The 22719-nt window shown below is 35.4% G+C and overlaps 1 protein-coding gene across 1 annotated transcript in view; it reads left to right on the plus strand.

The window, feature by feature from the left end:
* SYCP1 (synaptonemal complex protein 1) overlaps nt 1-22719 on the plus strand; it is an 87549-nt gene that overhangs the window by 55762 nt on the left and 9068 nt on the right. The window contains exons 21-28 of the mRNA XM_024570534.3: nt 1838-1900; nt 2057-2119; nt 6959-7075; nt 7471-7581; nt 8929-9021; nt 9539-9613; nt 13855-13914; nt 17375-17554. Of these exons, the coding sequence (XP_024426302.1) occupies nt 1838-1900; nt 2057-2119; nt 6959-7075; nt 7471-7581; nt 8929-9021; nt 9539-9613; nt 13855-13914; nt 17375-17554 (762 nt within the window). The remainder of the gene's footprint in view (nt 1-1837; nt 1901-2056; nt 2120-6958; nt 7076-7470; nt 7582-8928; nt 9022-9538; nt 9614-13854; nt 13915-17374; nt 17555-22719) is intronic.

Below are 22719 nucleotides of genomic sequence, written 5' to 3' on the forward strand. Positions count from 1 at the left end.
TTGCAATTTAACAGCTGTGCCAAGACAAAGAAATATGGCCCAAATGAAAGAACAGAGCAAAACTCTAGAGAAAGAGCTAAGCGATGAGGAGATAGCCAACCTATCTGATGTGGAATTCAAAGCATTGGTAATCAAGATGCTCACAGAACTGATTGAGCTTGGTCGAAAAGTGAAAAAGCAAATGAAGGATACCCAAAGTGAAATAAAGTAAGAGATTCAGGGAACCAACAGTGACAGGAAGGAAACCAGGACTCAAATCAGTGATTTGGAACAAAAGAAATAAACATCCAACTGGAACAGAATGAAGAAACAAGAATTTGAAAAAATGAAGAGAGGCTTAGGAACCTCTGGGACTACTTTAAACATTCCAACATTTGCATCATAGGGGTGCTAGAAGGAGAAGAACAACAGCAAGAAATCGAAAACTTATTTGAACAAATAATGAAGGAAAACTAGACTTCCAGGAAGTCCAAGAAGTCCAGAGAGTCCCAAAGAAGTTAGACTCAAAGAGGAACACACCAAGGCACATCATCATTAAGTTACCCAAGATTAAAGATAAAGAGAGAATCTTAAAAGCAGTAAGAGGAAAGGAGAGAGTTACCTACAAAGGAGTTCCCATTAGACTGTGAGCTGATTTCTCAAAAGAAACCTTACAGGCAAGAAGTATTCGAAGCCATGAAAGGCAAGGATCTATATCCGAGAGTACTCTATCCAGCAAAGCTTTCATTTAGAATGGGAGGGCAGATAAAGTGCTTCCCAGATAAGGTCAAGTTAAAGGAGTTCATCATCACCAAGCCCTTATTATGTGAAATGTTAAAGGGACTTATCTAAGAAATTGAAGAAGATCAAACTATGAACAGTAAAATGATGACAAACTTACACTATCAACAATTGAACCTAAAAAACCCCAAACAAACCCATAAACAAATACTAAGCAAACAACTAGAACAGAAACAGAATCAGAGAAATGGAGATCATGTGGAGGGTTGGTTATCAGTGGGGAGGGAGAGGGGAAGGGGAAGAATAGTGGGGGGGAGTACAGGGAATAAGAAACATAATTGGTAGGCATAAAATAGACGGGGACAGGTTAAGAATGGTATGGGAAACAGAAGTCAAAGAACTTATATGTACAACCCATGAACATAAACTAAGGCGGGGAATGCTGGAGGGTTGGGGGGTGCAGGGCAGAGGGGAGATAAAGGGGGAAAATTGGGAACATTGTAATAGCATAATAAAAAAAAATAAAATAGTGCTCTCAAAAAATTTCAGTCTTGTGCTAATGAGGGAGAATAAATATTTTTTCCATTGGAATTTCTTTCTACTTTAATTGGCATTAGAACAATTTACAGATCTTGGATGTTTTAGGAGGACCCTTTAGAAATCTGTGCTGCTTTTATGGTACTCCAAATATCTGGGGGACTCATAACTTCTTAATCTAATTCTGCATGTGCACCCAGGTGAAGAAGTCCCTCAAAGTGAGATTTTAAAAAGTGGTTCAGCTGGTATTTTAACAGGAATAAAAATACAGTTAGGAGGAGACAGAGTATCATATTATTCCTTTACCGTATAGATAATGAGTAAAAGAGATCTCAGAAATGAGAAATGGAATCATTTTTAAAGTAGTTGAATTCAAATGTATTTTTATTAAGAATTGTTAAGGATTTCAAATTTGTATTGAGATAATCTTTATTAAAATTTGTTCACAGGTTTTTTAGACATTAATGGAATTATTTAATAAAATGATTTTTGAAGTGACTTCTATATTTATGTAATTTTATTTGAAATAACTTTGACTAGAATATTGAATAAAATAATTATAATTTTTCATAATTTTTAGTGTAACAATTTAAAGAAACAAGTTGAAAATAAAAACAAGAATATTGAGGAACTCCAACAGGAGGTATGTATCAAATTATTTTTAAAAGATTTTATTCACTCCAATTTTAGAGAGTAACGCTTTCCTTTCCCTTAGTAATTTCAGTCTTGATTAAGGTGGCAGTGTGTGTTTGAGTCACTTTGGTACTAAATATAATTCTTTATTTTTAACTTTTAACAGAATAAGGCCCTAAAAAAAAGGAATACAGAGGAAAGCAAGCAGTTGAATGCTTATGAGATAAAGGTATTTAAAATCATTAATTTTGTTTTTAAAGTAGTAAATAGATGAGAATTTAAGAATTTTACAGCCTTTTAGCAGTTATTTTCAAACATTATATTTTGAGATTGTGGAGATCAATCCTTTTGATTATGAGAGTGCTCATCTGTGATTTAGCTGTGTTAAAATAGTCTGAGCAGCTTAAAAAATACATGTGTGGGTGTGTACAATATATGTATGTATTCATATTCCTTATGCATACGTTGACAATTGAGGTTGAGTAGATTTGGAGTGGAGCCTTGGAATTTACATTTTTAAAGTTTTCATCTGTGGTTATCCTGATGCACAAGGGGTTAGATAACCATCGACTTTGTAGGAAACAAATTAAAATCCTGGAATGTAAGCTCATGATGTCAAGGTAATAGTTTCTTAGTCCCAATTCCTTGAGATATAATTTACATGTAATAAAATGCATGATTTTAAGTATACAGTTTGATGAACTTTGACAAATGTTTTTGCAACCACGAAACAACAGCACTCAAAGATACAGGATTATTTCCATCATCCCAGAAAGTTCCCTCATGTCCTTCTGAAGTCTAAACCCCGTCCTCCAGAGGCAGCCAATGGTCTACTTTCTGTCTTTTTAAATTGGTTTGTCTATTCTGAAACATCATTTAAATGGAACCATGCTAAATACATTCTCTTGTTATGAGGGTTATTTTGCTCAGCCTGTTCTGAGATTCCCTCATGTCCCTGTAGGTATCAGTAGGTCTTTTATACTGCTGAGTCACCTTCCACTGTATGAACATAACAGATTTGTTTAGTCTCTTGTTAATGGACATTTGAATTGTTTCCATTTTTATCATTTCGAATAAAGCTTCTATGAACATTTTTGTATAAGACTTTCACTGGACGGTTTTTCATTTCTCTTAAGTAAATATCTAGGAAAAGGATTGTTGGATCATTGAATAGATGTATGTTTAGTTTTATAAGAAACAATCAAATCATTATGCAAATTGTATTACACTTTAATAGCAATGTATGAGAGGTCTAGTTAGTCCATATCCTACTCATGTTTGCTGTTCACAGTCTTTTTAATTTCAGTCATTCTTGTGGGTAGAGCCCAGCTTCATGGGTGTGAGACCTGTTGAGTCATACAACATCCTACATTTAGTTTCCTGCTCTATTATTGTCATCTGGGAATTTTTTCAAATATTTTATTTATTTATTTTTAGAGAGAGGGGGAGAGAAACATCAATGTACGAGAGAAACATTGATCAGCTGCCTCTCGCACACCCCCAACCAGAGACCTGGCTGGCAACCCAGGCATGTGCCCTGACTAGGAATCAAACTGGCGACCTTTCGGTTTGCAGGCTGGTGCTCAATCCACTGAGCCACACCAGCAAGAGTGTCATCTTGAAATTTTTAATAATTTATGAACTAGATGTGCCCCCTTTCCATTTTGTATTGAGCTCTGCAAATTATGTAGCTGGTCCTGTTCATGTGTATAGCAATATCCCATTGCAGTTTTATTTTTCATTTCCTGATAATAGTGTGAAGCATTTTTTCATGAGCTATTTAGTCATTTGTGTATTTCCTTTACGAAGTGTCTATTCAAGTCTTTTGCCCTCTTTTTTACTTACCCATATCATAAAACTTAACCTTTTCTTAAACTCTACATTTAAAGTTCATTTACATTGTTGTGCAACTAATCCCCAGGACTCTCTTTATCTCATAAAACTGATGCCCTGTACTCATTAAACAACTCCACATTCCCTCCTCCTCACAGTCCCTGGTAGCCAGCATTCTCTGGCCTCTAAATTTGAATACTCTAGGTACCTTATATGAATAGGAAAATACAGTATTTGTCTTTTTGTGACAGCTTGTCCATTTCTGATAAAAAAGACAGAATTTTGGTAGAGATTGCACTGAAATCTCTTCACTCACTTGATAGTGTCAGGATATTATCAAGAGAGTGAAAAGACAATCCATAGAATGGGAGAAAATATTTGCAAATCATATATTTGGTAATGACATAGTATTTAGAATACATAAAGAACATTTCCAATTCAACAGCAAAAGGCAGTCACAGAAGGACAAATATGGCATGATACTGCTTATATAAGATACCTAAAACAAACTTACAGAAGCAAAGATTAAAATGGTGATTACCAGGGGCTGGGGGGAGGAGGAGATAAGAAATTATACCTCAATTTGTATAAGGTTTCCATTATGCAAGATAAATTAGTTCTTTTAGTTCTAGAGATCTGCTGTACACCATGGTGCCTATAGTCAACAATAATGTATTGTGCACTTAAAAATTTATTAAGAGGGTAGATCTCATGTTAAGTATTCTTATCACAAAAAAGGGACAAAAGGAAACTGTTGGAGGTGTAGATATGTCTATTATCTTCATCTTTTTTTTGATACATTTATTGATTATGCTATTACAGTTGTCCCATTTCTGCCCCTTCACTCAACTCCATCTTGCCCACCCCCTCCCTCCCACATTCCCCCCTTATAGTTCATGTCCATGGGTCATACTTATAAGTTCTTTGGCTTCTACATTTCCTATACTATTCTTACCCTCACCCTGTCTATATTCCACCTATCATTTATGCTATTTATTCTCTGTACCTTTCCCTCCTCTCTCCCCTTCCCAATCCCCTATTGATAACCCTCCATGTGATCTCCATTTCTGTGGTTCTGTTTCTGTTCTAGTTGTTTGCTTAGTTTTGTTTTTGTTTTAGGTGTGGTTGTTAATAACTGTGAGTTTGCTGTCATTTTTACTGTTCATATTTTTTATCTTCTTTTTCTTAGATAAGTCCCTTTATCATTTCATATAATAATGGCTTGGTGATGATGAACTCCTTTAACTTGACCTTATCTGAGAAGCACTTTATCTGCTTTTCCATTCTAAATGATAGCTTTGCTGGATACAGTAATCTTGGATGTAGGCCCTTGTCTTTCATGACTTGGAATACTTCTTGCCAGTCCCTTCTTGCCTGTAAGGTCTCTTTGGAGAAATCAGCTGGCAGTCTTATGGGATGTCCTTTGTAGGTAACTGTGTCCTTTTCTCTTGCTGCTTCTAAGATTCTCTCCTGTTTAATCTTAGGTAATGTAATTATGATGTGCCTTGGTGTGTTCCTCCTTGGGTCCAGCTTCTTTGGGACTCTCTGAGCTTCCTGGACTTCCCAGAGTTTATTTCCTTTGCCAGATGAGGGAAGTTCTCCTTCATTATTTGTTCAAATAAGTTTTCAATTTTTTGTTCTTCCTCTTCTCCTTCTGGCACCCCTATAATTCAGATGTTGGAACATTTCAGGATGTCCTGGAGGTTCCTAAGTCTCTCCTCATTTTTCCGAGTTCTTGTTTCTTCATTCTTTTCTGGTTGGATGTTTCTTTCTTCCTTCTGGTCCACACCGTTGATTTGAGTCCCAGTTTCCTTCGCATCACTATTGATTCCCTGTACATTTTCCTTTGTTTCTCTTAGCATAGGCTTCATTTTTTCATCTGGTTTTCAAACAGATTCAACCAATTCTGTGAGCGTCTTGATAACCAGTGTTTTGAACTGTGCATCTGATAGGCTGGCTATCTCTTCCTCGCTTAGTTGTATTTTTTCTGGAGCTTTGAAGTGTTCTGTCATTTGGGCCATTTTTTTTCTTTTTTGGTCTTGGCGCGTCTGTTACTTAAAGGGACGGAGCCTTAGGTGTTCCCCGGGGCGGGGTAATGCTGGTCTCTGTGCCCTGACGCTGTACATGGGGGAGGGGCCGAGAGGGAGCAATGGCGCCCCCTCCACTCTCCACCGGATTTCAGTCACTCCCTCTGCTACCCACAATCAAACTGGGCCCCTCTGGTGCTGGTTCCCCAGTGGGTGGGCTTGTGCACACTCTAGGCCCCTGTGGGTCTCTCCAATGACCTCTCCTGTGAGGTTGGGAGTCTCTCCTGCTGCCGCCCCAACCCCCACGAGTGTTTTCAATTAGAGGCTTTATTTCCCTGCGCTGGAGCCCTGGGTTACGAGGTCTGCTTCGCTCCCTGCCGTTTGTCCTGGTTTATCTGTGTGCGAGTGTGGGGCCGCGGGGTGCTACCCGCCGCTCTGCCTGCCCCTCTCTCCGCCACTCTGAGTCCGGCGCTCTCAGTTTATCTGTGCGTGAATGTGGGGCCACGGGGCCTGCTCGTGGTCAGACTGCCTGCCCCGTTGGTCCCACACTCCGCCAGTCTCTATCCTGCTGCGGCCACTCGAGTCATCTCCACCCCTCCTACCAGTCTGGATGTGTGTTTCTTTTTTATCTCCTTGGTGTCGGACTTCCTTGCCGTTAGATCTTCTGTCAGTTCTGGTTATGCGAGGAGGCGCAGTGTGTCTACCTATGCTGCCATCTTGGTTCTGGAGCTATTATCTTTATCTTCAAAAATTGTTGCTTTGATTGTGTTGATAGCTTCATGGGCTTATGTATATGTCCAAACTCATCAGATTGTATACATGAAATACCTGTAGTTAAGCTGTTTTTTAAAAGAGAATATGCTTTTTAAAAGTCACACGATTGTTCTATACAAATGGAATACTCACTGCAATAAAACATACTGAACTGAGACTATAAACAATTTAAATATTGTTGAAGCTCATTAAAAATTAAAATATGGCTGTTTTAAAAATATTATTGTCTAAATATGTATTTTAGGGGAGAAGATAAATTTTGTGAATAAAGTACATTTTACCCCATGGAAAAAGTAAGGAAAATGATCCAACTGTAATTTCCATGAATAAGTAATCTTTAAAGATTCAGAGAACCACAAAATTAGTATGACATTTTCAAGAAATCTACAGTATTTCCTAATGTTCATGTTACTTTTTAATTTTTTTACACAAAGGTCAGTAAATTAGAGTTAGAACTGGAAGGTGCCAAACAAAAATTTAAAGAAATGACTGACAGTTATCAAAAAGAAATTGAGGACAAAAAAATATCAGAAGAAAATCTGCTGGGAGAGGTAGGAAAAACTAAATATACTTGAGAATTTGTTATACTAAAACTCTGTATTTGTTTATTTAATAGCATTTTAAGAGAAATATAATTAATTTTTAAATTATGATTTTAAAAGGAATAATAAATTTGTATAAGGGACAATTTATTATAGAAGCTGAAAGTATCCTTTATTCTAAGTACTTGAGTATTGAGTAGTATATAATTATTTTGAAAAGACTAAATGATCATTATAGTGTAGTGCACCCTATAATAAACCAAAACGGTAATGCATTTTCTACTTGGCTTCCTTAAATTTCTGGTGTTTGATTTCTGCATTTTGTATAATAGCATATGGTTTCTACATTTAAGTTAAATTTGTTTTTATGCTTAATTTTAACAAGTACTTCATTGATTTGGTAGGTCGAGAAAACAAAAGTAATAGCTGATGATGCAGTAAAACTACAGAAAGAAACTGATATACGGTGTCAGCATAAAATAGCTGAAATGGTAGCACTTATGGAAAAACATAAGGTAATTTTTTTCTTTCTGTTTAATGAAAATTATTTATTAGAGCCATAATTATGCATAAAATAGCATTCTTATTTATCAGAAAAATTATAGGTCTAGATCTAGATATAATTACTGCTGGAGTGCCCTTGACCTCCCATTTCTCTGTGTTTGAATCTTAGCCACACAAAGCTTAGCTTGGGTGTCACTTTGAGGAAATACTTTTCATCATTTATGGTGGATGGAAGTGATCACTTTTTAAAAAAAAATCTTCACCCAAGGACATTATTTTTCATTGAGAGAGAGGAAGGGTGGGGGCAGGGAGAGAAACCTCGATGTGAGAGAGAAACATCAATTGGCTGCCTTCTTGTATAGGCTCCAATAAACCTGCACCCTGGTGTGTGACCTGACTGGGAATCAAACCTGTGACCTTTCTGTCTACAGGACAGTGCTCCAACCAACTGGGCCACACTGGCCAGGGCGGAATTGATCACTCTTTATCTCAGTTTTCCTAGTTGTCTTGTAACAGCACTTTCTATCTTATACTTACTTGTAAGTACATAGCCAGGATATGTATCTTGCTAATATTTATATTCTCTGTGGGTGTCTAACATACTTGAGGCTAAATAAATTTTTATCAGTGGAATACATAGATGAATAGCTTAATATTTGTCAGGTTTGTGAGTGTGGGTTTCTATTTTTTTCATTGTTCTAAAGTAATCATTCTGTTAGCAAATTAGGCCTTATTCTCTTCAGGATTTGGAGATGAGATGGGCTATACCTGCCTATTAACTTTAAAAATTGTGGCTGGGATATAACATTATTATGGGGTAACCAACGATGATGTAAAAAACTTTTTAACTAAGTTTGTGAACTCCTAGATTTAAACACATTTGGTATGTCTCAGTCCAGTGCAGTTTTTATCCTTGTCTCATCCTCGGCCAGTGGGAGCCTCTTCAAACTGGCTCGCAAGTCTTTTTGACTTGACTTTAATAGTCCTAGATAGATAGCTTTCTTGCTTTCTGCTGTGACAGTGTTCAAGGCTCATCATAAACTTCCTGCCTCTGATCTGGAATCAGCTCCTTTTCTAAGAGGTCCTGGTGTTTCTAGCCTATTTTTAAAATTACGAAATTCAGTGTTTGCAATTAAAAAGAATTATTTATCACTCTTGTGTTATTTTGTTTTCAAGACAGTTATCTATGTTTCATTGTTTATGTAATTGAAAAATTTTAAAAATATGCTCATATATATTACTGAATTAATAATCATTATTTTTTTCAAATTTCAAATGCACACGGATGACAGTTACATTAAAGCATAATCTATTTGGTTTCTAATATATTAAAATGTTTTTTTTTCTGTTTAATATAGCACCAGTATGATAAAATCATTGAAGAAAGAGACTCAGAATTAGGACTTTATAAGAGCAGAGAACAAGAACAGTCATCGATGAAAGCATCACTGGTGAGATACAGAACAGATGGCTATAAAAGCCAATTTTCATGTCAACAGGACTGGTGCTAAAGAACAATATGAAATAAAACAATTTTTTGAGTTGTAGAATCAAAAAAAATCTTAGATCTGAAAGTTAAGTGGGTTAAGTGGGAAAGTTACAGTTAAGTGGGTTTCCAATTTATTTTTTTGAAATGGTGGAATGAACCCTTTTCTTTAAATGAAAAGTTATAAACTAGAGTTACAAATAAGTTTAGAGCTCTAATTGAGATTGGGAGGGGGGGTGGGGTAGCCTAGGAGAGGTTGAGGAGGAGAGATACATAGAGTTAACTATTGCTTGAGAGCAACTATGAAAATTTTGTCTAAATGAAATCTTCAGTTATGTTTAACTAACAGCCTTCTTATCAGTAGGCTTTAAAGTGTATATATTTTGTAAGTAATTTATTTCTCTATGAAACTAAATTTATTTGAAACAGTAGGTTGCATTTATATGTACTTATAAATAAACTTCATGTTTCTTTTTCTTTAGGAGATTGAACTGTCCAATCTCAAAAATGAACTTTTGTCTATTAGGAAACAACTTGAAATAGAAAGGAAAGAAAAAGTAAGTTTTGTGGCATTACAAAGTAACTAATTGTAAGGTTTATTTGTGTTTATAAAAATATGTCATATTAGAAAATAATATGATACATCTGAGTGACTGGATGTAAAAATAAAGTTTTTCCCCGATTAGCTTTTTTCAGAAGTATTTATAATATAGCTTAAAATCAGAAAGTCTGTGCCTCCCACTTTGTTGTTCTTTCTCAGGATTGCTTTGGTTACTCAGGGTCTTTTGTAAAAAGTGCCATTGGTATCTTGATAAGGATTGCACTGAATCTGTACATGGCTTTGGGTAATATGGACATTGTAACAATATTAGTTCTCTATGATTAATAATCCATGAACACTGGATCCCTTTCTTTTTTGTGTGTCTTTTTTGATTTATTCCATCAATGTCCTGTAGTTTTCAGTATAGATATCTTTTCTCTCCTTGGTTAAAGTTATTCATAAGTATTTTACGCTTTTTGATGCTATTGTAAATGAGATTGTTTTATTTCTTTTCAGGTAGTATTGTTAGTGTATAGACACACTACAGACTTTTGTATGTTAATTTTGTATCCTGCAACTTTACTGAATTTGTTTATTCTAACAGATTTTTGGTGGCATCTTTAGGTTTTATTTATATAAAAATTGTCATCTGCAAATAGAGACAGTTTTACCTCTTCCTTTCCAATCTGATGCCTTTTATATCTTTTTCTTACCTGATGTCTCTGGCTGGGACTTCCAGTATTAGGTTGAATAGGAGTGGTGTGAGTGGACATTCTTGTCACTGATCTTAGAGGAAAAACTTTCAGCTTTTACACTGGAGTATGAAGTTGGTTGTGGGCTTTTCTCTATGGCCCTTGTTATGTTGAAGTACATTCCTTCTGTACCTAATTTGTTGAGTTTTTATCATGAAAGAAAGTTTAATTTTGTCAAATGCTTTTAATACATCTATTGAGATCATTAGGATTTTTATCCTTCACTCTGTTAATGTGGGCATTCCATTAGTTGATTTGTATATATGGGACCATTGTTTCATCCCAGGGATAAATCCCACTTGATCATGGTGTAGGATCCTTTTAATGTGCTGTTGAATTCTGTTTGCTAATATTTTGTTGAGGACTTTTGCATCTATTTTTATCAAGAATATGGACTTAAAATTTTCTTCTCTTGCAGTGCCCTTCTTTGGCCTTATACAATGAATTTGAAAGTGTTCTTTCCTCCTCAAATTTTTGGGCAGATTTTAAGAAGGATTGGTATTAATTCTTCTTTAAATGTTTGGTAGAATTCACCAGTAAAGCTATCCGGTTTTGGGCTTTTATTGTTGGGAAATTAAAAAAAAAGATTTTATTTATTTATTTTTAGATAGAGGGGAAGGGAAGGAAAAAGAGAGGAGAGAAACATCAGTGTGTGGTTGTCTCTTGCACCTCCCCACCAGGGACCCTGCCTGCAACCCAGGCATGTGCCCTGACTGGGAATCAACCAAGGACCCTTTGGTTCACAGGGTGGTGCTCAATCCACTGAGCCACACCAGCCAGGGCAATTGTTAGGAGATTTTTGACTACTGATTCTACTTCCTGACTTGTTATTGATCTGTTCTTATTTTATATTTCTTCATGATTCAGTTTTGGTAGGTATATGGTTTTAAGAATTTATACATTTCTTCTATGTTATCCAATTTGTTAGCATGTAATTGTTTTACTAGTCTCTTATGACCCTTTAGTAGTCTCTTCTGATCCTTTGTGTTTGTGTGGTATTTGTGATGTCTCCTTTTATGTATCGGATCTTATTTTATTTGACTCCTCTCATTTTAAATAGTTTATTGAAAGGTATCAGTTGCATTTATATTTTCAAATAATCAGTTTTCAGTTTAATTGTTCTTTTCTATTTTTCTGGTCTTGATTTCATTACTTTCTGTTCTGATCTTTGTTATTTCCTTCTGCTAACTTAGGACATGGTTTTTCTATTTTCTTGAAGTGTAAAGTTAGGTTAATCACTTGACAGCTTTCTTTTTTCTTAATTAGGTGTTTATTGCTGTAAATTTTCCTTTTAGAACTGCTTGCATCGCATAAGTTTTGATATGCTGTTTCCATTTTCATTTATTTCCAGATATTTTTGGATTTCCTTTTGATTTTTTCCTTGACCCATTGATTGATTGTTGCTTATGTTGTTTGATTTTCACATATTTGTAAATTTTCCAGTTTTCTTCCTATTATTGATTTCTAACTTCATGTCGTTGTGGTTTGAAAATATACTTCCACTTTTAAAAAATTTGTTAAGACTCGTTTTGTGGCCTAACATATGGTTTATCCTGGAGATGTTCTATATGCATTTAAGAATGAATATTCTGTTTTGTTGGGTGGAAAGTTGTGTAGATGTCTGTTAGGTTTGTTTGCTCTAAAGCATAGTTCATATCCAGTGATTCCTTATTTATTTCTGTCTGGATGACTTATCCATTGTTGAAAGTGGGGTACTGAAATCCCCTATTATCATTGTAATGTTGTCTGTTTCTCCCTTAAGATATGTTAGTATTTGCTTAATGTGTTTAGGTGCTCTGCTCTTAGGTGCATACATATTTCCAATTGTTATATTCTCTTGCTGAATTGACCCCCTTATCATTATATAATGACCTCCTTTGTCTCTTGTTACAGGTTTGGAGTTAAGGTTTATTATGTCTGATGTATGTATAGCTGTTCTTGCTCGCTTTTGGTTTCCATTTGTATGGCATACCTTTTTCCATCCCTCCACTTAATGGCTATGAATGTCCTTAAAGCTTAAGTGAGTCTCTTATAGGCAGCATATCTGTGGATCATGTTTATATAACCATTAAGCTACTCTATGTATTTTACTTGGCAAATTTAGTCCATTTACATTTAAAGTAATTATTGTTGGGAAAGACTTGCTAAGGCCATCTATTGTTTTCTGGCTGTTTTATAGTTCTAAAGATCAACCAACCATTGGTGGTTGATGGAATATATAATATTGTAAGAACAGTGACTACTGATACATTAAGAAGTGGGTTCTCTGGTTAGGAGCAACACTATGGGAGATGCCATGGTGTACACAAGACATTCAGTGAAGATAGATATTGACACAGGTATCATGGCCAGGCAGGGCAAGTTTTCCTAACGTTCTTTGCATTGAAACTTTCCGTTCTATGAGACCTTTAAGGCTCCCTAGGGCTGTAACAATTCTGTTTTCTAGATGATTGTTGTATTAATGACATACTTACTACATACTCTTTTCTGTAGGCCAGTATTATTATTATTTTTTTTAAAAAAGATTTTGTTTATTTGTTTTTAAAGAGGGGAAGGGAGAGAGAAAGAGAAGAAGAGAAATATCAATGTGTGTACCCGCCCCCCCCCCCCCGCCCCCCGCCCCACCCAGTGGGGACCTGGCCTGCAACACAGGCATGTGCCCTGACTGAGAATTGAACCAGTGACCCTTTGGTTCACAGTCCGGCGCTCAATCCACTGAGCCACACCAGCCAAGGTCTTTTTTTATTTTTCTTTTTACTGCTGAATTCACATACCCTAAGGTGGTGTATTATTTCCTAAGTATTTTGTGCTTTTCTGTACTTTCTTTTTATCCTTCATCTTTGTTCATCTCATGTTGAAAGTTTATTTTTCAAGGTTAACACACAGAGAAAAAAGTGAATTCTGCCTCTAAAGGCCAAGAATATTTTGGATCTCTTTGCTGTTCTTTATAGTTAGTTAACCTGTGTATATTCCTTACTTTGTAATCTGGTCTATCCACTTCATTTTGTGAATTGAGAAAGTTGCAATTCAGATTTTTAAAAGGCTTACTCAAGATTCCACAGATAACATACTAGAGACAGATCAGAATATTTTTTTAATTCATTCATTTTTAGAGATGGGAAGGGAGGGAGAAAGAGAGGGAAAGAAACATCAATATGTGGTTGCCTTTCGCATGCCCCCAACTGGGTACCTGGCCCACAACCCAGGCATGTGCCATGACTGGAAATTGAACTGGCCACCATTTGGTTCGCAGGCTGGCACTCAGTCCACTGAGCCACACCAGCCAGGGCCAGGTCAGACTTTTTAAAAAATATATTCAAAACCAAATAACATTTCGTAGAGAAGAACTAATTCATTTTTGTGTTTTATTTTTATTATTTCAATAAAATTTATAGATAAGTATTTTCTCATTAGTACTTCTTAGTAAAGATTTTGATAATGGGAGCATTTACTTGTGATAATAGCAATGACTACATTGTATGTATTTGATATTCATTTTTAATAGGAAAAACTCAAAAGTGAGGCAAAAGAAAACACAGTGACTCTCAAAGAAAAAAATGACAAGGTAAGAGTTTTATATAATTGTCACTTTTTCTTTATAACCAATTTTCTAACATCTACTTAGAAAATTTTATTTAAGTGTTCATAAATAGGAAAAGAACATTTAAAATATATCACACAATTTCAATTCCTAAACTGTTTCTTGTTATTTATTAATTCAAAAGCACTAGCTAAAAGTTATAAAGCAGTTTCAATTTGGAGATTTAGAGAAAATTTCAATCTTCTATAATTTTTATTATAGTATTATCTTAAGTTAGGTACTTCTGTGTTTGAGAATTTTCCAATGTTAGAAGCAAAATATTTTCATTAAAAATTCTAAAGCTTATATTTAGATTATGTCTAATTTTGGGTTTGAGAGGACTAAGTAAATGACATCCTGATTTTCTCAAGTCTGAACCAATTGAAAAAGACAGTAAAAACCAAACTAATATCTTTGTTAGCTTATATTTGAAGGCAAGGGGATTTCTTAATCCTGAAATCCCAAATTAGACAAATTTGTCTACTCTGTCACAGGTAGGTCTGGGCACTTAAAAATGGATGGCTCATGTAAAGCACACGGCATAAAGGAGGAGAGCTGAGTATGTACTTCTTCTGGTACCCAAGAGGAATAAGGAAGGGATTGAACTCTTATTTGTCCAGTTTCTTCTTCCAAATTCACTAATCCCATTAAGTCATTTTTCTTCCCCTAAGGAATCAGTGAGGTTAGGAATGTTACCTTAGTGTTGTTCCCTGAACATGGAAGGACGCGCCAGGTATGTGGAAGAGGAGTACCCCTCAGTGTCTAACCCATTACAGAAGAATTTTAATGGCAAGGTTTAAATGATTAAATTCTTTATACACAGTGGTGTAGTCAGTCCTGAGTCCTGACAGAGGTTGCTTTTGACTATAAACTGAGGTGATAGGAGTAGTTGAGAACAGTTTAATTTTTAGGTATAAGACAGTGCTACAATTTTGTTATATTTGGGTTCAAAGAAAGAGAAGAAGAAAAGAAATATTGTACCTGTGAGTGAACATTGAGCACTTCATATATTCCAAATACTGTGGTAGGCACTGGAAAAAATTTTATTTGGAGAAATTATTGCCATATTAAAATTAGCCAGCAGGATTAGATGTATTCTAAGAGAAGTATCTGATGAAGATAGATAAATTGGTTAAATTCTAATATTCATTTCTAAATATAGAATGCATTCACATTATGAATGTGTATATATCCCCTATAGTTACAGAGTTGTTTTGACTCATGTATAATCCCAGTAATATATAGCCTATTTTTTATATCTGTTTTGAAGTAGATTAGTAAATACCTTATATTGTATCTGGAGGGGTGTGTGTGTGTATATATGTACACACATGTACATATACATATACATATACTTCTTGCAAATAATAAGAAAATGATAAAAGAAATAATTTAAATAGGCTTATTTTTGCTATACTTTATTTCAAAATTATTGAAATATCACAAGCATTTATGTAATTATCATTAGGTTTATCACACATTTCTAAGTTTGGGCAAGTTACTTCTTTACACCTCAGTATTCTCACCTATAAAGGGATAATAATAGTACCTATTTCCTAAAGTTGTTATGAGGGTTAAATGAGATAATACTTGTAAAGCATTTAAAGTAGTGTTTAGCACACAGGAAACATCGTATATTTGTTTAAAAAGTACAACAGAGAAAATCATGAGTGTTCTATTTATATGCCTCACTGGAAATACAACATTTAGAAATGAATGTGATTTGTAGGAAGGTGCATACTTTTCCATGATGTATCATGAAGAAAGTTATTTCAGTATTCTAGAATGGGAACAGGGGCTCCCATTTTCTCAGGCTACAAGGCTTCTAGGGAAATGTTAATTCTCAGACATGGCCACACGGTGGTGCAGTTGCCATTCTCAGTTCTTTTTGGGAGAAAAATTTCATGAAAGCAGTTATGTTTTGGAGACTCATGACGAATCCAAGGAGCAGAATAAATTTGTTTTCATCAAAATTGTGTTATCAACTATGACATAGAAATATTTGGGAAAAATTGTGGAGAAATGAAACTCTGAAGAAATGCTACTAAAATTTCTATTTGCTAGAGAACAAGGACTGTGAAGTGAGACCACTAGGACAGGGTAAGAAACCTGCAAATCACCTTATTTAGCTACTTGATGATATAAATGGATAAATTTAAGCCTAGAGATACTTAGTGATTTACTTAAAATCACCCAGAAAGATAGTGAAAGATCTGGAGGAAAGAGCGTACTTGACTCCTAGTCCAAAGTTTTTTGATAGCACTTGTGGGCATACTCCTGTACTTTTTACTCTCCTAATTTGTGTAATGAATCTGTGCTCACTGCAGATTCAACCACCAGGCTTTTGAAAGCAGCCCCTTTGGTGTGTGTGTCCTTCATTCTTTCTTGAGAATGATTGCCATGATTGTATTCATGGATATGTGGATATGGTGATGACCAACAAAAGTGGTAAAATAGAAAGTAATGGGCATTAGTTTCATGTAGGGGTCCATCAGAGCAATTATTATTATTATTAGTTTTTACTGGAAAGCTTGGTCAGGTGCTGAAGGGGGGGAGAGAGAGAGAGAGAGAGAGAGAGAGAGAGAGAGAGAGAGAGAGAGAGAGGGAGGGAGAGGGAGAGAGAGAGAGAGAAGAACCAAAGAAGTTGAGTTGAAATAATAGATCTAAGTATTTATAGTAAATTTGCAATTTTTTCCTTTTTTTCCATTTTTATCTATATTTTTAAAATTACTGTTGAGGTACAATGCTATATTAGTTTCAGAGGCACAACCCTGTGATTAGATGTTTATATAACTTATGAAGTGATCACCCAATAAATCTAGTACCCATCTGACACCATATGTAGTTATTACAATGTTATTGACTATATTCTCTATGCGGTACTTTACACCCTGATAACTATTCTGTAACTATCAATTTGTACTTCTTTTTTTTTAGATCATTTTGCCTTGATAGAGCATTTTTTTTTCTTTTTTGGAGTGGAACAAGGCTGGTAGATTGGAAAAGGCTGATTTCTTTTTTTACTAGATGAGAGAGAAAATATGAAAGCATAAAAGAGAATGAATGGAAATGAGAATAAATTGCTCTTTAGCTTTAGGCTATTAGAATGAACCACAGATTAAGGCATTTTGCCACCAGGAATAGAGGTTTTTCTTTATGGAATCCTGAATTTTTGGTGAGATAGAGAGCTATCTTATTTGTTTTCATAGCAGCACTTTGAAGACAGAGAAGCAGATACCATGTTCATCTTAAATAGGAAAACAAAGTGAGAAATTGGGAAATTAATTATTTGATTAATAATTGTGTGATTTATTCAAAGTTCTGTAATCAGTAATACATTTAAGAGTAAATTCTTGTTTATTCCAGCATTATTTCTGATAGTTGCTACACTTTAATTAAAGTGACATTTAATGATGATTTTTTTCACTTCTGTTGTCCATTATAGAAAACACAGACATGTTTATTGGAAACACCTGAAGCTAGTTCTCAGAAATTTGATTCTAAAGCAGCCTCTTCGAAAAATATCTCTCTAAATTTCACATCAGCTGATCACAGCAAACCCAAAGATAAAAGAGAATATCTGTGGACATCTGCCAAAAGTACTTTACCTACACCATTACCAAAGGTTGGTTGGTAAAATTTCAAAAGCAGTAATAATTTTTTTAAATGAAAAAAAAAAGTTTTGCCTTGGCCGGTGTGGCACAGTGGGTTGGAGTATCACTGGGTACACCAAAAGGTTGGGGGTTTGATTTCCGGTCAGGGCACATACCTAGGTTGCAGGTTCCATCCCTAGTCGGGGCATGTGTGGAAGGCAACCAATCGATATTTCTCTCTCACATCAATGTTTCTTTCTCTCACCCCCATCTTTCTCTCTCTCTGTCTAAGATCAATAAACATATTAAAAATTTTTTTAAAAAGACAGTTTTGGTATTATATACCATATATCTAATATTAGACATTGATATAAAACCAATTTCTTGAAAGTTTCAATTTTTTGTGATACCAGCATGAAATGTTTTTCTCCTTTCCCATCACTGTCTACAACTGAGTGACATCTTGGGCAGATTGCATAACTTTCTAGCATTCACCAATGCACAGATCCCTGATGGGGAAATGTGATGCTGACTTGGTATTTTCCAGTATCACTCTGGTTATCTCCCTTTGTTATTTATTCCACATCATCTTGCTGCTGGATTCTTTACAGAGCAGTCAGTCCTTGTGGCTAGCAAAGTAGCTCATTCCTAGCTGTCTTTCACATGTTCACTTAATCCATGGGGAAATCATTCAGCCTTTCTGTGATAAATGGCAGTGTAGAGTGCTCTACTTCTGACGCCTCCCTTTCTTCTCTGCCATCCCTCTCTCTCTAATTTCTTCTTACTCTGCTCAGCCAGACAGCGAGACAAACTAATTTTTCTGCATAGTTTTATATCCAGCTGGGGAATGAGATGCCAGTCTCCTTTTTTTGAAGGCATTTAGTCTTTATAATGCTGCTGTTAGAGTTATTCCATCACTTGTTTTGGGAGTTGCGGGGGAAGGTACCACCACCTATCCCTACCCCTCTAAGCTAAAATTTCATGCCTTTCCCTCCCAGTTTCCTTAAAATAACTGGGAAGAAGGGAGTTGTTTGGTGATTGTAGGGCTTGCTATTACCACTTTTTAATAAGCCCCAGAGCAGGATCTGGCCTTAACCATAGGTCGCTTTCTTTAGAAAATTGGTTACTAGTAATTTCCCCCTCAGATTTGTACCCCAGTTAAGAATTGCAGAGTGAAAGGAGTCACACTCACATCCTATTACACATAATTATCTAGCGTATGGAAATTATGAAAATTAATCATATAGCTTAGGTTTTTATATAAAGTTATTTTGTTGCATTTACTACTATATTATTCAGAATATGAAATGATTTCTATGAAAATAATGACCTTACTTAAAGGAACTTTTACCCCTGGCCAGGTGGCTCAGTTGGTCAGAGCATCATCCCATACACCAAAAGGTTGCAGTTTGATTCCTGGTCAGAACATATACCCAGGTTGTGCATTTGATTCCTGGTTGGGCCCATATGGGAGGCAACCAGTCAGTGTTTCTCTCTCTCCCGCTCTCTCTCTGTCATTCTCTCTATATCTCTGTCTCTATCTCTATCTTCTCTCCCTTCTTCTCTTTCTAAAATCAATAAACATATTCCGAGGTGATGATTTAAAACAGCATTGACAATTGATTAAAAACAAACAACTTTAATAGAAATATATACAAGAATGTACAAACTATAATTATACAACTTGATGAATTTTTACAAACCAAACACAACCTTATAACCATTACTCAGATTAAAACATGGAATATTATTATTCAGAAGACCTTCTTATCCCCCCTTCCCATTATTAGCCATTCTCCAAGACCAACTACTGTCTCGCCTTTTTTTTGTTAATATTTTTAATCACATGATCATAATTATACAATTTCTATTCCATATTTTGTATAAAATCAGTTATAATACACATGAATTTTAAATGCAACAATATGTATCAAACTACATAGATGCATAAAGTTTACACACCATTATGAAGCTTTATCTAAAAAATACCTTCAGGAAAATAAACATTCAATCAGTTCTTTTCAGCTTTATAAAATATGATTAGAAATATACATTTTAGATATTACTTAGACTTCCGGCCAAGATGGAAGTGTAGGTAGAAATGCATCCCTTCCTCACACAACCAAACAGACAACAACCAATTTAAAAACAAAAGACAACCAGAACTACCAGAACACTGAACTGTATGGAAGTCTGACAACCAAGGAGTTAAAGAAGAAACATTCACCCAGACTGGTAGGAGGGGCAGAGATGGGCAGCTGGGGCATAGAGGACATGCAACAAGGTGGTGGCTGGAGGACTGGGAGGGCAAGGTGGCAGCTGACAGTCCCACATTTGCCTGCGGATAAACCAGGAGGAACAACTGGGAGCAAGACAGACCACGCAACCCAGGGTTCCAGAACAGGGAAATAAAGCCTCAAAACCTCTGGCTGTAAAACCTGTGGGTGTTGCGGTGGCGGGAGAAACTCTCAGCCTCACAGGAGAGTTCATTGGAGAGACCCACAGGGTCCTAGAATGTACACAAACCCACCCACCTGGGAATCAGCACCAGAAGGGCCCAATTTGCTTGTGGGTAGTGGGGGCAGTGAGTGAAAATAGTCATGGGGAAACCTATAGTCAATAATACTGTGATAACTATTTTATGGATGGTACCATTTGGGGTATTGGAAATATCAAGGGGAACACTATGTAAAGTATATGGTTTTCTTCACACTATAACCTGTATACCTGAAACCAGTACATAATAAAATTTTTAAAAAATCATAGAACAAGGTATGGGTGAGGGACATGGAGCTTTCATGACCTCTCTGGAAGTGCCATCCTCCCAGTACTCCCATGTGTTCACCAACCTGGAAGCTCTCTGAACCCCATCCTTTAGGGGTTTTTAATGGAAGTTCATTGCCTAGCACAATTGATTAAATCATTGGCTCTTGGTGATTAACTCAATCTCCAATCCCTCTTTTTCCCAGGAGGTTAGGAGTGGGGCTGAAAAATTCCAAGCTTCTTTTCAAGCCTTAGTCTTTTGGTGAATAGCTGCCATCCTGAAGCTATCTAGGAACCCCCAGCTATTTCATTAACATAAACTCAGGTATAGTTGAAAGGAGCTCATTATGAAGGACAAAATGGGGGAAGAAGGGGGACAACTGTAACTGAACAACAATTAAAAAAATGAAAAAAAAAAAGTGACAGCATCCTAAAAAAAAAAAAAGACTCTCTTATCATTACTGGGGACAAAGACCAAATGTTATACTAAAAGTTGTTCCATCACATCTCTACCACTGAGGAAATTACAAGGGTTTAAAAGTTCTGTGTCAGAAACTAGGCACAAATACCAAATATATATTTCTTACTGTGTCACACTACAAATTATGTTTTTTTTTTTAACAAAATGGATGGTATCAATTTATGTTGTAGCTAGCAGTGAATGAGAATTGTAGTTGTTCCACATTGTTGCCACCACATGGTATTTTTCATCTTTTTTTCCTTAAGGGTTCTCATATAATGTTTCTTTCTTTAAAATTGAATTTATTGGGGTGACACTGGTTCATAAAATCATACAGGTTTCAAGTGTACAACTCAGTAAGACATCATCTTCACTCTTCATCTTGTGTGACACTTTGCGGTGGTGCTAAGAAAAGGAAGAAGTCTTGCACCACTCCCCAGAAGAATAAGCATAAGAGAGAGAAGATTAACCTGGCTGTCCTCAAATACTATAAGGTGGACGGGAATGGCAAAACAAGTAGCCTTTGTTGGGAGTGATTGAGAGTGATTGTCTTTCCTGTGTTTTTATGAAAATCTGTATCTTGGTGGCAGTTTCACCATCCTGTCTCCTTAGTATTGATATAAATATAGGAACTTACAGCTGTAAATTTCTCTCTAAGCACTGATTGCACTGTATCCCATAAGTATGTTGTGTTTTCCTTTTTTTTCTTCCTGAAGTATTTTCTAATTTCCCTTGTGATTTATTCTCTGACCTATTAGTTATGTAGGAGTGTGTTATATTCTCATATTTGTGAATTTCCTAAATATACACCTGGTTAGTTTATAGTGTTCCTATATTTCCTTGCTGATCTTTTATGTGGTGGTTCTTTTCATTATTGAAAGTGGGGTATGGGAGTATCCCACTATTATTGTTGAATTACTTAATTTTTCCAGTTTTTGGTTCATGTATTTTGGGGTTATGTTGGTAGGTACATATATACTTCCAACTGTTATCTTTTCTTGGGATTGACTTCTTTATCCTTATAAAAATGTCCTTTTTGTCTCTAGTAACATTTTTTAAGTCTATTTTGTCTGATATTAGGATAGCTGCTCCAGTTCTCTTTTGCTTACTATTTGCATGGTTAAAGTTTTACCACCCTTTGACTTGCAACTTATCCATATATTGATTCTAAAGTGTGTTTTTTTGTGAACATCACAGTTAGCATTTGTTTCTTTCCCATCATTCATTCTGACAATCTCTAGATTTTGATTGCAGTGTTTAATTGATATTTGTTAGGATTACTAATAAGATCAAACATGTCTATCATTTTATTTTTTAATTTTCCATGTGTCTTGTCTTTTTGTTGAGGTATACCTCCATTACTGCCTTCTTTTTGTTCAGGTATATCTCCATTACTGCCTTCTTTTGTGTTAACTAGGTATTTTCTAGTATACCGTTTTGTCTTGTTTTTTATTATATTTTTAAAATTATTTTCTTAGCGATTATCTGAGAATCACAATTAACACCCTAACATGATGGTCTTGAATTAATACCAGTATAATTTCAGTGGTATACAAAAACTTTGCCCCAGTATGTCTTTATTCTTTCTCTTTGTGCTGTTGTTGTCATACAAATCACATATTTACACATTTTGAGCCCATTCAGACAGTATTATGATTATTGCTTTATTTAATATGTATGTGTTTTAAATCAGATAGGAAAAGATTACAAGCAAAAATTCCTTTATATTTTCTTTTATAATTATGTATGCAGTTTCCTTTACTGGTGCTTTTTCTTTTTCTTTTTCATTTGCATCGAGTTCTTTTACTTAAGCCTGAAGGACTTCTTTTAGTATTTCTGTAGGCGAGGTCCACTAGTGATAAATTCACCAGTGTTTGTTTATTTAGGAATATCTTAATTTGTCCCTTATTTTTTGAAGGATAGTTTTGCTGGATAGGATTATTTGATAACAGTTGCTTTTCTTTAAGCATTTTG

The sequence above is a fragment of the Desmodus rotundus genome, chromosome 12, assembly GCF_022682495.2.
Source record: "Desmodus rotundus isolate HL8 chromosome 12, HLdesRot8A.1, whole genome shotgun sequence".
In the NCBI taxonomy this organism is placed as follows: Eukaryota; Metazoa; Chordata; class Mammalia; order Chiroptera; family Phyllostomidae; genus Desmodus; species Desmodus rotundus.